A 14,033-nucleotide genomic window follows, 5' to 3' on the forward strand; every position below is an offset into this window, starting at 1 on the left:
CTCATTATGGGCCGCAATGACTTGTCCCGGGATTAGGGCTTTGGGTCCCTGGTTTTGACTATGCCAGCGCCACACCGCAATGTGAGCTACGACAGAGCACCAATGGCAGATGTGAACACAGGGCAACCTCAGGCTTAGTAGTGTGGACTGTAGCGTCGCCCATGCGCTACTGGTGACACGGGCACAGGACACTAGGACAGGCTGTGTCCGGGGCTCTAGCACGTGGGTAAGGTCAAGCAGTGTGAAGAGCCGCATATAACAGCTTCCCTCGGCGCCACTGCGGAATTCTGGGGTCTCCATAGTGACGGGTTCTAGTCGCTCTGTTATCTGCGTCATGCAACACTAGAGGCCGCGCGACAGGAGGTAAATAGGTCTCCAACAGCAGCCATTATGGCGGAGGCAGCGCTGCTCTGGGCTCTATAGGATGGGCGCCAACAACATGGCTGCTCCTGACTTACCTCCAATGTAACAGCTCGCTTGTGCTGTGACGTGTCCTGACAGCTTTCCTGTGTAACGATACACATCTGCTCGTATACGTGCGGTGCTGCGACCAACACTGAGGCTGCTCCTCCACCAGGTGAGGGCTGTGGAGTTCCCCATTATAAAAACACATACAGGAACACAGTACATGGCAGGCAGAGCTACACATACAGGAACACAGTACATGGCAGGCACTACTACACATACAGGAACACAGTACATGGCAGGCAGAGCTACACATACAGGAACACAGTACATGGCAGGCAGAACACATACAGGAACACAGTACATGGCAGGCAGAGCTACACATACAGGAACACAGTACATGGCAGGCAGAGCTACACATACAGGAACACAGTACATGGCAGGCAGAACTACACATACAGGAACACAGTACATGGCAGGCAGAACTACACATACAGGAACACAGTACACGGCAGGCAGAGCTACACATACAGGAACACAGTACACGGCAGGCAGAACTACACATACAGGAACACAGTACACGGCAGGCAGAACTACACATACAGGAACACAGTACATGGCAGGCAGAACTACACATACAGGAACACAGTACATGGCAGGCAGAACTACACATACAGGAACACAGTACACGGCAGGCAGAGCTACACATACAGGAACACAGTACACGGCAGGCAGAGCTACACATACAGGAACACAGTACACGGCAGGCAGAACTACACATACAGGAACACAGTACACGGCAGGCAGAGCTACACATACAGGAACACAGTACATGGCAGGCAGAACTACACATACAGGAACACAGTACACGGCAGGCAGAACTACACATACAGGAACACAGTACACGGCAGGCAGAGCTACACATACAGGAACACAGTACATGGCAGGCAGAACTACACATACAGGAACACAACATGGCAGGCAGAACTACACATACAGGAACACAGTACATGGCAGGCAGAACTACACATACAGGAACACAGTACATGGCAGGCAGAACTACACATACAGGAACACAGTACATGGCAGGCAGAACTACACATACAGGAACACAGTACATGGCAGGCAGAACTACACATACAGGAACAGTACATGGCAGGCAGAACTACACATACAGGAACACAGTACACGGCAGGCAGAACTACACATACAGGAACACAGTACATGGCAGGCAGAACTACACATACAGGAACATAGTACATGGCAGGCACTACTACACATACAGGAACATAGAACATGGCAGGCAGAACTACACATACAGGAACAGTACATGGCAGGCAGAGCTACACATACAGGAACATAGTACACAGCAGGCAGAACTACACATACAGGAACATAGTACACAGCAGGCAGAACTACACATACAGGAACACAGTACATGGCAGGCAGAGCTACACATACAGGAACACAGTACATGGCAGGCAGAGCTACACATACAGGAACAGTACATGGCAGGCACTGCTACACATACAGGAACACAGTACATGGCAGGCAGAACTACACATACAGGAACACAGTACATGGCAGGCAGAGCTACACATACAGGAACAGTACATGGCAGGCACTGCTACACATACAGGAACACAGTACATGGCAGGCAGAACTACACATACAGGAACACAGTACATGGCAGGCAGAACTACACATACAGGAACAGTACATGGCAGGCAGAGCTACACATACAGGAACACAGTACATGGCAGGCAGAACTACACATACAGGAACACAGTACATGGCAGGCAGAACTACACATACAGGAACAGTACATGGCAGGCAGAGCTACACATACAGGAACACAGTACATGGCAGGCAGAACTACACATACAGGAACACAGTACATGGCAGGCACTACTACACATACAGGAACATAGTACACAGCAGGCAGAACTACACATACAGGAACACAGTACATGGCAGGCAGAACTACACATACAGGAACACAGTACATGGCAGGCAGAACTACACATACAGGAACAGTACATGGCAGGCAGAACTACACATACAGGAACACAGTACATGGCAGGCAGAACTACACATACAGGAACACAGTACATGGCAGGCAGAGCTACACATACAGGAACACAGTACATGGCAGGCAGAGTTACACATACAGGAACAGTACATGGCAGGCAGAACTACACATACAGGAACACAGTACACGGCAGGCAGAGCTACACATACAGGAACACAACATGGCAGGCAGAGCTACACATACAGGAACACAGTACATGGCAGGCAGAGCTACACATACAGGAACACAACATGGCAGGCAGAGTTACACATACAGGAACACATGGCAGGCAGAACTACACATACAGGAACACAGTACATGGCAGGCACTACTACACATAAAGGAACACAACATGGCAGGCGCTACTACACATACAGGAACACAGTACATGGCAGGCAGAGCTACACATACAGGAACACAGTATATGGCAGGCACCACTACACATACAGGAACACAGTACATGGCAGGCAGAGCTACATATACAGGAACACAGTACATGGCAGGCAGAACTACACATACAGGAACACAGTACATGGCAGGCAGAGCTACACATACAGGAACACAGTACATGGCAGGCACTACTACACATACAGGAACAGTACATGGCAGGCAGAACATATACAGGAACATAGTACACGGCAGGCAGAACTACACATACAGGAACACAGTACATGGCAGGCAGAGTTACACATACAGGAACACCGTACATGGCAGGCAGAACTACACATACAGGAACACATCACATGGCAGGCAGAGCTACACATACAGGAACACAGTACATGGCAGGCAGAACTACACATACAGGAACATAGTACATGGCAGGCACTACTACACATACAGGAATACAGTACATGGCAGGCAGAACTACACATACAGGAACACACTACGTGGCAGGCAGAACTACACATACAGGAACACAGTACATGGCAGGCAGAACTACACATACAGGAACACAGTACATGGCAGGCACTACTACACATACAGGAACACAGTACATGGCAGGCAGAACTACACATACAGGAACACAGTACATGGCAGGCAGAACTACACATACAGGAACACAGTACATGGCAGGCAGAACTACACATACAGGAACATAGTACATGGCAGGCACTACTACACATACAGGAACACAGTACATGGCAGGCAGAACTACACATACAGGAACACAGTACATGGCAGGCAGAACTACACATACAGGAACACAGTACATGGCAGGCAGAACTACACATACAGGAACATAGTACATGGCAGGCACTACTACACATACAGGAACACCGTACATGGCAGGCAGAACTACACATACAGGAACACAGTACATGGCAGGCACCACTACACATACAGGAACACAGTACATGGCAGGCAGAGCTACACATACAGGAACACAGTACATGGCAGACAGAACTACACATACAGGAACACAGTACACGACAGGCACTGCTACACATACAGGGACGCGGTACACGGCAGGCGCTGCTACACATACAGGGATGCGGTACATGGCAGGCGCTGCTACACATACAGGGATGCGGTACACGGCAGGTGTTGCTACACATACAGGGACGCGATACACGGCAGGTGCTGCTACACATACAGGGACGCGGAACACGGCAGGCGCTGCTACACATACAGGGATGCGGTACATGGCAGGCGCTGCTACACATACAGGGACGCGGTACACGGCAGGCGCTGCTACACATACAGGGATGCTGTACACGGCAGGCGCTGCTACACATACAGGGACGCGTACACGACAGGTGCTGCTACACATACAGGGACGCGGTACACGGCAGGTGCTGCTACACATACAGGGACGCGGTACACGGCAGGTGCTGCTACACATACAGGGACGCGGTACACGGCAGGTGCTGCTACACATACAGGGACGCGGTACACGGCAGGTGCTGCTACACATACAGGGACGCGGTACACGGCAGGTGCTGCTACACATACAGGGATGCGGTACACGGCAGGCGCTGCTACACATACAGGGATGCGGTACACGGCAGGCGCTGCTACACATACAGGGACGCGGTACACGGCAGGCGCTGCTACACATACAGGGATGCGGTACACGGCAGGCGCTGCTACACATACAGGGACGCGGTACACGGCAGGCGCTGCTACACATACAGGGACGCGGTACATGGCAGGTGCTGCTACACATACAGGGACGCGGTACATGGCAGGTGCTGCTACACATACAGGGACGCGGTACACGGCAGGTGCTGCTACACATACAGGGATGCGGTACACGGCAGGCGCTGCTACACATACAGGGATGCGGTACACGGCAGGCGCTGCTACACATACAGGGACGCGGTACACGGCAGGCGCTGCTACACATACAGGGACGCGGTACATGGCAGGTGCTGCTACACATACAGGGACGCGGTACATGGCAGGTGCTGCTACACATACAGGGACGCGGTACACGGCAGGCGCTGCTACACATACAGGGACGCGGTACACGGCAGGCGCTGCTACACACACAGGGACGCGGTACACGGCAGGCGCTGCTACACATACAGGGACGCGGTACATGGCAGGTGCTGCTACACATACAGGGACGCGGTACACGGCAGGCGCTGCTACACATACAGGGACGCGGTACACGGCAGACGCTGCTACACATACAGGGACGCGGTACATGGCAGGTGCTGCTACACATACAGAGACGCTGTACACGGCAGGCGCTGCTACACATACAGGGACGCTGTACGCGGCAGGCGCTGCTACACATACAGGGACGCGGCAGGCGCTGCTACACATACAGGGACGCGGTACACGGCAAGCGCTGCTACACATACAGGGACGCAGTACATGGCAGGTGCTGCTACACATACAGGGACGCTGTATGCGGCAGGCGCTGCTACACATATGGGGTCATGTGTACCATTGTGTAGAACTTGCTCTTCTTTGTACAACAGTCTATAAATGTCTGAGAAGTGAAATCATTACACTCCCAAAACTCCAGAAGTTGTCCCATTTTGGAATGTTGTAGGATTTTAGCTGCTCAACAGTCCTCGGTGTTTGCTGTATTTTTCGTTTCATAATGCTCCAAATGTTTTCTATTCGTGAAAGCTCTGGGCTTCACCGGACCAGTTCATTACCCAAACTTTTCTATTGTGCTGGATGCAGGATGTGGTTTATCATTGTATGGCTGAAATATCCAAGGCCTTCCCTGAAATAGACATTGCCGGGACGGGAGCATATGTTTTAAAACCTCTGTATAATGCTCAGCATTGATTGTGTTTTCCAAGACGTGTTAGCTTTCCAAAACATAGACACTAATGCAATCCCATGCCATCAGAGATGCAGGCTATTAAATTGTATGCTGTGTGAGGCAGTAACCGGTGTTATATGCGAGGGTCGCTCTGTCTCCCTCAGATGTGCAGAGAAGCAAATGGAGGCTGTGAGAGTGCATTGCAGTCACAGGCATAGCTGTGGTTGCAATGTAGAATAGAAGTAAGTGTTTATCTATGGCAAGTTATTTGTCCAAGGCAGATTTAAGAAAACTTGCTCTGGGCTTTTATTTTTGAAACGGACTACAGGATGGTAGTGGGGCAGACTGTTTCTTCTCCGGCCCCGGGTTTTCCATGAGGCTGACAGCCACAGGTTCTTTTGTAAAAAAGAAAAGAAATAAAGAAGCCCCTGCGGCAGAGGGTGGGGTGTGTCAGTTTTGGTCTTGCAAGCAGGCAGAGCAGAAGGCTCTGCAGATCTCATCCTGTGTGAGGCAACAGAGGGCCAAACGGAGCCAAAAGGCCTGGCACCCTCAGTGTACACGGCAGTGCAGTCGCCCACGGCAACCAGTCACGGACTGTCTTGTTTCCTGGCTGCGATCCGGAGGATACTGCGTGCTGTGCACTGTGTGAGTTTGGACATTAAACACGTTTTGCTGTGAACTTTCCTGTTGTCACTGCATGTCACACTGCACCAACCCCGCTGCATTACAGCTGAAAACTGGTCCCACTCCTCTTGAGTGTGCAGGACACGGCATCCGTGGTTTCCATACACAATTTTGATTCATCTGACCCCAGAAGTTTTCCATTTTGCCTCAGTCCATTTTGGATGAGATCTGGCCCAGAGAAGATAACCGCGTGTCTGGATTGTGTTGATAGATGGCTTCTTTTCTGTATGATAGAGCTTTTCAGCTGCATTTGTGGATAGTACAGTGAGCTGTATTCATAGGGTACATGTCCACCTTCAGGATGGCCGGCGGTTTGGATGGAGCGGCAAACCCGCTCCGCCCTAAGCTCCGCCCCCTTCTGTGACGCGATGATGCCGGATGTGCTCATTGCACACATCCGGAATCTCCGCACCCCACACATAGGGCCCTGTGATATACCTTGCGGTGGCACAGCGTCGCCGCAAGGTACACGGACATGCTGCGATCTTAAAAGACGCGCCACATGTCCGTAATCGCAGGGCTGCCGGATGCGTGTTACCACGCATAGTGGACACAGGATTTCATAAAATCCCCTCCACTATGCTGTAACATCTGGACGCTGCGTGTTTGACGCTGCGGTTCTGCGCAGTGTCAAACGCGCAGCGTTTCCTGAATGTGGAAACATACCCTTATAGGAAACCTGTCAGGTCCTCCGAGCTCCCAGAAACACCAGCAATCGTGTCTGTATATATAAACACCCTGCCGAATAGTCCCTGTATTACAGTACACACATAAACAGATCTTTAGAAAAGTATTTTTTAAGTGCTCCAGATTTTGTGCTGGTTTTGTTTTAATGTTTCTTCTAATGAGATTGTTTTGGTCATTGAGCAGGATAAGTTGCTGGTTTGTACACATACATATACTGGCTCTCTCCATGATGGTGGGCAATGCCTACTGAACCTTTACCCCCATGTGGGGGGTGGTGAAGATTTGGTATTTTAGATGTCTGAATGCCTGATCCGCCTTTGTCCTGTTGGAGTATAATCCGCTGTCACGTGGGGCACCTACTTTTCTTCTTTTTCTTGGCTGAGTGTGCAGATTTATGTGAATTTCAGAGGACATGGCTTTCAGACTCTTGGTCTGACTTCAGACTTTTCACTAGGTGAAACTTTGGCCACTGCAGAGTACACATATTATGACAGGACGGCCACTCAAATTAATGGTCCTTCATGTATTGTATGAAAAGGCTACGTCCTCCAGAGTGAGTGGCACCTTCTATCTCATCTCATGTCTTAATAGTGCATAATTCAAGTTTCAAGACTTTCTGTAAGGCTTCTTTCACACTTCCGTCTTCTGTGGGCTGTCGCAATCCGTCGTTATGGCAAAAAAACGGATCCTGCAAATGTGCCCGCAGGATCCGTTTTTTTGCCATTGACTTGAACTAACGACGGATTGCGATGGATGGACACACGTTGCATCCGTCGTGCGACGGATGCGTCGTGTTTTTGCGGTCCGTCGAGACGAAAAAACGTTCAATGTAACGTTTTTTCGTCCGTCGAATCCGCCAGTTCCGACCGCGCATGCGTGGCTGGAACTCCGCCCCCTCCTCCGGAACTCACAATGGGCAGCGGATGCGTCGTAAGACTGCATCCGCTGCCCACGTTGTGCACAGGGTACGTCGGGCCGACTGTTTGTGACGGCCCAGTACTGACGGAAATGTGAAAGAAGCCTAAGGCAAAACAAATAGCGCATATATTATACTCACCTAGGTGGCGGTTTGGTATGATGGGGCTCGCTGGTCTTGGTCCAGCACCTCCTCTCCTTACATTGCTATCATACTTCTCTGCTTCGTGTGGATGACGTGCCCTATGTCATCCACACAGTGTTCGTCATTGCGCACTTCTCTCTGTCCTGCTGAAGGCAGAGCAATGTACTATAGCACGCATGCACCGGCGCTCTTTGGCTTTTCTCCGTGCGTGATGGGGAATACTGTGTGGATGACAAAGGATGCGTCATCCACACAAAGCAGAGAAGGAGGACGGCATCGCGAGAAGAGAGGAGGTGCCAGACCAAGAAGAACGATGCCCATCGGACCAGACCGCCCTGTATGTGAGTATAATAAAAGCTCTTTTCTTTGTTTTGCATGGTGGCTTGGAGACTTATATACAGCATTCCAGAACACTGGGCTGAAAGGTGGTGGTCCTTGATTATATGGGAAAAACCTGGTGACAGGTTCCCTTTAAAAATGTAAGGTACTTCATTAGCATTTGTTGATCAGGGAGCACTTTTAATATGGAACGTCCCTAACTACTATATGTCCTACCTCTCCGTGTGCCAAACAAGGCCTCATCTGGATGGGGAGTGAAAAGGAAACCAGGGGTAGCTAGCACTTAAAACCCTGTGTGGGAAGGATGTGTGGATAAGGGTGCTGAGCAGTGATGAGCGAACGTGCTGGGATAAGGTATTATCTGAGCACGCTCGGGTGGTAAACGAGTATTTTCGATGTGCTCGACTAATATGTTCAGGTTCCTGCGGCTGTTCAACAGCCGAAACACATGCTGGGATTGCCTAACAAACAGGTAATCCAATCCCTGCATGTGTTGCGGCTGTCGACCAGCTGAGAGACACTCCGCCACGGGGACTCATATCATATTATTCGAGCACGTAGAAGACACCCGGTTACCACCGGAGCATGCTGTGATAACACCTTATCCGAGCACGTTCACTTATCACTGGTGCTGAGGCCCGGACTGGGCCGCACTCCCAAATATGTACTACAAAAAAAGAAAAAACATCCTAGAGGCCACACACCTATATTATTAACATAATGTACAAGTACACAAATACGCTATGTGGCCAGTATACGAACATATACAAACATCAGCACACTGCCACTAATGAATACATGAACCCCACATAAAATACTAAAGGTGACCGATCCCTATTTTTCTTCTTTTTTTCCCTTTTGTTGTACTGTGGCGCACCCAATGAGTGTAAACAGTGTACTGCACAGAGCAGCATAGCTGCCGGGTACTGCAGATCCGTTCTCATTCTCTTTTGTAGGATCCCATCTGCAGCAGCCGGTAAACACTGTACAGACCCGAGCGCTTTACACTATATACATCCATTCCAGCTCAACAGTTGGGGTGCCGGGTCCCACCGATCCAAGTATAGATCATCAATATAAAAACCTTTTAGGGTATGTGCAGATTATCAGTAAATGCTGCTGGTTGGATGCTGCGTACTTGTGCCGTGTCCAACCCGCAGCGGCCAGATTTCAAGTAATCCCATGCCCACTGTGTGTCCAGAGATGCCCGCGGCTCACCCGCAGAGATGGACATGCGGCGCGTCTTTCCAGACCGCAGCATGTCTAGTTATCTTGTGCAGACCCTAGTCTCTGCAAGATAAATTTCACCCATACAATCTATTGGATGCAGTGAATCCACACGGTTTAGTGAACACATGCGGAATCACCTGTGGACATGTGCTGCGTCCAAAGCGCTGCCAATTCCTGATCATGTGCACATGCCCTTAAAGAGTTGATAAATAAGCCCTGTTGTGGTAACCTTTAGCACTCCAGCTCTTGTGAACCATCCCTTCAAGCATTCCCTCACAGCTACAGGCAGTCAGACCATGTTGGGAGTTTTAGTTTCACAACACTTGGCATGCCACAGATTAATTAACCCTATAGTTACATTGTAATCAAATTTTATTATTTTATGATTACAGTCTGTTACACCATCTTATTGTGTAATTGCGGGTTGCATTTTCACAATGATAGTTCTCTATCTGAAGATATGTTTGCAAACGTTAATTATTTCTTCCTTTTTTAGGATGCTTCTCTATATCTGGCAGTATGTCTACAGCAATTACTTTAGATTTTGGTTGAAATGGTTCCTAAGACGAATAGATGGAAAGTGTGAGCTGCAGAGGATTTGTAATGGCTCCAAGGATGGTGCACGAAGGACACATAGGATAGGTATAGTCTCTTATGTTGTTTTTTTAGTCTTGTGCCAAACATACATTAGTATCCTTAGCTTAAGTCTAAAACTTATATGCACAGCAAAATCTAGAAATACGGTGCTTATGCAAAAAATGTGCAAAGGTCAAAAAATCTAATATAATATATTTATTGTTGACAATGATTGAAAACAATTGATCAACATACATAATCAGACATAAAATAAAACAACAACTAGGTGAGCAATGACCCCACAGTCTTGAATGTTTGAGCAAAACAATAAAAAGTATGAATAATTAATATCTAAGCATTGAAGACGGATACTCACACATAAACAAATAAAAAAAACCAAGGTAATCAATGCTTTAAGACAATATTAGTAAAACAGGAGGAGGGTGTCACTTATACTAAAGTACATAGATAGTGTACTATAACCTATAAGAAGCACCCTTGACGGTCATTTCGCATCAAGCTCCTGGCCCCCATAATGTCCCCCATTCTGGCCTAAATACTGTATAATGTCCCCCATTCTGGCCTAAATACTGTATAATGTCCCTCATTCTGGCTCCTATAGTATATTGTCCCCCATTCTTGCCTCCATGTTATGCATTATACCACCTACTGTATACTGCTTAGGGGCCAAAGAAGGCGACATTATACAGTATGGAGGCCAGAGAGTCATTTGCAAAGTGTGTCTCATTCTGTGGTATAATGTTGTTCTCTTTACATGCTAATTTAACCCCTTAGTGACAGAGCCAATTTTCTGCTTAATGACCAAGCCAATTTTTACAATTCTGATCACTGTCACTTTATGTGGTTATAACTCTGGAACGCTTCAACGGATCCCACTGATTCTGAGATTGTTTTTTTGTGTCATATTGCACTTCATGTTAGTGGTAAAATTTCTTCGCTATGACTTGCGTTTATTTAGCCCAACTCTAACCCTAATGGAAAAATGGAAATAAATATATTAATTTTATTTTATTATTTTTCCCTAACTAATGGGGTTATTTACAATTTTGTTTTTATTTTGATCACTGTGATAGAAAAATTGAACCAATAGGAAAAATCTCCTATTGTTGCCGGGTGCTGGCTGGCAGATCTCAGCGGGTGCATGCCATTTTCTCCCAGAAGAAGACGCCGGCGGCCCAGGGGATATCACGGGAGGATGCTGAAGGATCCAGGGACAATGGAGGGATCCTGGTACCCTATTTCTCTCCTCTGATGTGCGATCACATCAGAGGAGAGAGAAATTAAATGGAAAATCAGCTCTTTTTTTGCGGTCACTGTTAAACCGTTAATAACTGCGATCGCAACACCGGGGTCTGTAAAAAACGACCCGAATCATGTTCTCCAGGGTCTCCGCTACCCCCGGAGAAATTCCGACCCTGGGGGGGGGGGGGGGGTCAGCGCTACACCCTTAAACTTCAGCTTAAGTTGGTTTACGTATCCTTAACTGCCACTGTTAAAAGGCATATCGGAGGTCGTTAAGGGGTTAAAAAAACCACAAACCCGATTCTGCTGACCTGTTCTCTCTCCCATTTGCTTCTTGCATGTAAGCTCGCACATCGCAGGCAGCACAATGCAGTCATTACACTGGTTACGATGTCACTCGCTGTCTTCTGATGGGCCGGCGTGTAGAGGTATTGTGGGGTGGGAACAAATGGCTCTGTGCTCTGCAATATTTTCAGCTGGTTGTGCATCCGAGGATGTACATTCAGCGGAAACTAGCAGTTTTACCGGCGGGCCCCCTCTGCTTTGGTCATGGTAACACCATCTGTGACTGTGATGGGTATGGCCCAGCTCAGGGTCTTAGCATGGACCCGGGGCCCATTGCAGAATTTGCCGGCGGGCCAGTTTGAGCCTGGTAATTGCATAGACTGTTTAACAAGAAGCACTAGCAATTATAGCAAGCGAGTGAAACTTGCATACATTAACAGGCTGCCTTGTATGTGTAAAAGACCAATGCAACTCCGCAGCACCGATATGTTAGTAACCCATCCATACAAAATGGATTATGCTGAAGTTTAGTACCTGGGACATCCTCACAAGTTCGAGTAAAGTTCTTTTTGAATATTGACTCCTTCAGTTCTGCAATGTATAATATGATTATGCAGCTAAACCGCTTTCTGTTTCTATTTTAGAATATTCATTGGAACACTCAAAAAGTAAGGTAAGAGCAATATTCATCTGTAAGCATTGTCAGAAATAGATATCACATCATATATTCATTATTCAGTGCAGAAAACCTCTTCAGTGAGTTGTGAGATAAGAGGGGGTCCTGTGTTCAGGATCCTTGTACTTTGGGCGCCTTCGAAGATCATCTCTTGCTGTAGAGGAATTGTCCTGTCCTGCGTTACACAGAAAACCCATCAAATTAAATGAATACTATGTAATACTTAAAGGGGTTGTCCAGCCTTGTGATACTGATGTCCTATCCTTAGGCTAGATCATCTATATCAGATTGATGGGATGTCTGGTGTCAGTCCTTGCCAATCTGATGATGTAAATTAATGTAATGGAATTGCTGGAAATATGTGTAGATCATTAGCTGGAGTTATGGAGTAGATGGGTACTAGTGACTACTTATCCTCTTTTCTAGTATCCCATGAATGAGTAGTTCCTAGAGAGCTGGTGGCCAAGATTGAGGATGAAGCAAAATTGCCACCAAAGGTTCTCCTAAGAAATAGGGGCGCTATCCTATCATGTTCTTCATTATATACAAGTGAGCCGACACATGATACTTGATCTGTGCCAGTCCTCAGACGTAAATATTGCCCCTTTTTCAATCCTCACATTTGAAAACAGGGCAGTATGATAGTAACTTCTTGTTGCCTCGCTCATGAAATACAGGTCCTTCTCAAAAAATTAGCATATAGTGTTAAATTTCATTATTTACCATAATGTAATGATTACAATTAAACTTTCATATATTATAGATTCATTATCCACCAACTGAAATTTGTCAGGTCTTTTATTGTTTCAATACTGATGATTTTGGCATACAACTCCTGATAACCCAAAAAACCTGTCTCAATAAATTAGCATATCAAGAAAAGGTTCTCTAAACGACCTATTACCCTAATCTTCTGAATCAACTAATTAACTCTAAACACATGCAAAAGATACCTGAGGCTTTTAAAAACTCCCTGCCTGGTTCATTACTCAAAACCCCCATCATGGGTAAGACTAGCGACCTGACAGATGTCAAGAAGGCCATCATTGACACCCTCAAGCAAGAGGGTAAGACCCAGAAAGAAATTTCTCAACAAATAGGCTGTTCCCAGAGTGCTGTATCAAGGCACCTCAATGGTAAGTCTGTTGGAAGGAAACAATGTGGCAGAAAACGCTGTACAACGAGAAGAGGTGACCGGACCCTGAGGAAGATTGTGGAGAAGGACCGATTCCAGACCTTGGGGAACCTGAGGAAGCAGTGGACTGAGTCTGGTGTGGAAACATCCAGAGCCACCGTGCACAGGCGTGTGCAGGAAATGGGCTACAGGTGCCGCATTCCCCAGGTAAAGCCACTTTTGAACCATAAACAGCGGCAGAAGCTTGTACTTTTTTCTGATGAAAGCAAATTTTGCATGTCATTCGGAAATCAAGGTGCCAGAGTCTGGAGGAAGACTGGGGAGAAGGAAATGCCAAAATGCCTGAAGTCCAGTGTCAAGTACCCACAGTCAGTGATGGTGTGGGGTGCCATGTCA

General features: G+C 47.7%; 1 protein-coding gene across 2 annotated transcripts in view; it reads left to right on the forward strand.

Moving 5' to 3' along the window:
* Positions 1-250: 250 nt before the first annotated feature.
* Positions 251-14,033, forward strand: part of ELMOD2 (ELMO domain containing 2) — a 46,898-nt gene continuing 33,115 nt past the window's right edge. The window contains exons 1-3 of one of the 2 annotated variants that reach the window (XM_077279232.1): positions 251-363; positions 10,199-10,344; positions 12,471-12,499. In XM_077279232.1, coding sequence (XP_077135347.1) covers positions 10,200-10,344; positions 12,471-12,499 — 174 coding nt within the window. In that variant the 5' untranslated portion in view covers positions 251-363; position 10,199. Of the gene's footprint in view, positions 364-392; positions 578-10,198; positions 10,345-12,470; positions 12,500-14,033 lie in introns of those variants that run through there. The other variant, XM_077279231.1, reaches the window with a different exon arrangement.

The sequence above is a fragment of the Ranitomeya variabilis genome, chromosome 1 (assembly GCF_051348905.1).
Source record: "Ranitomeya variabilis isolate aRanVar5 chromosome 1, aRanVar5.hap1, whole genome shotgun sequence".
NCBI classification, from domain to species: Eukaryota; Metazoa; Chordata; class Amphibia; order Anura; family Dendrobatidae; genus Ranitomeya; species Ranitomeya variabilis.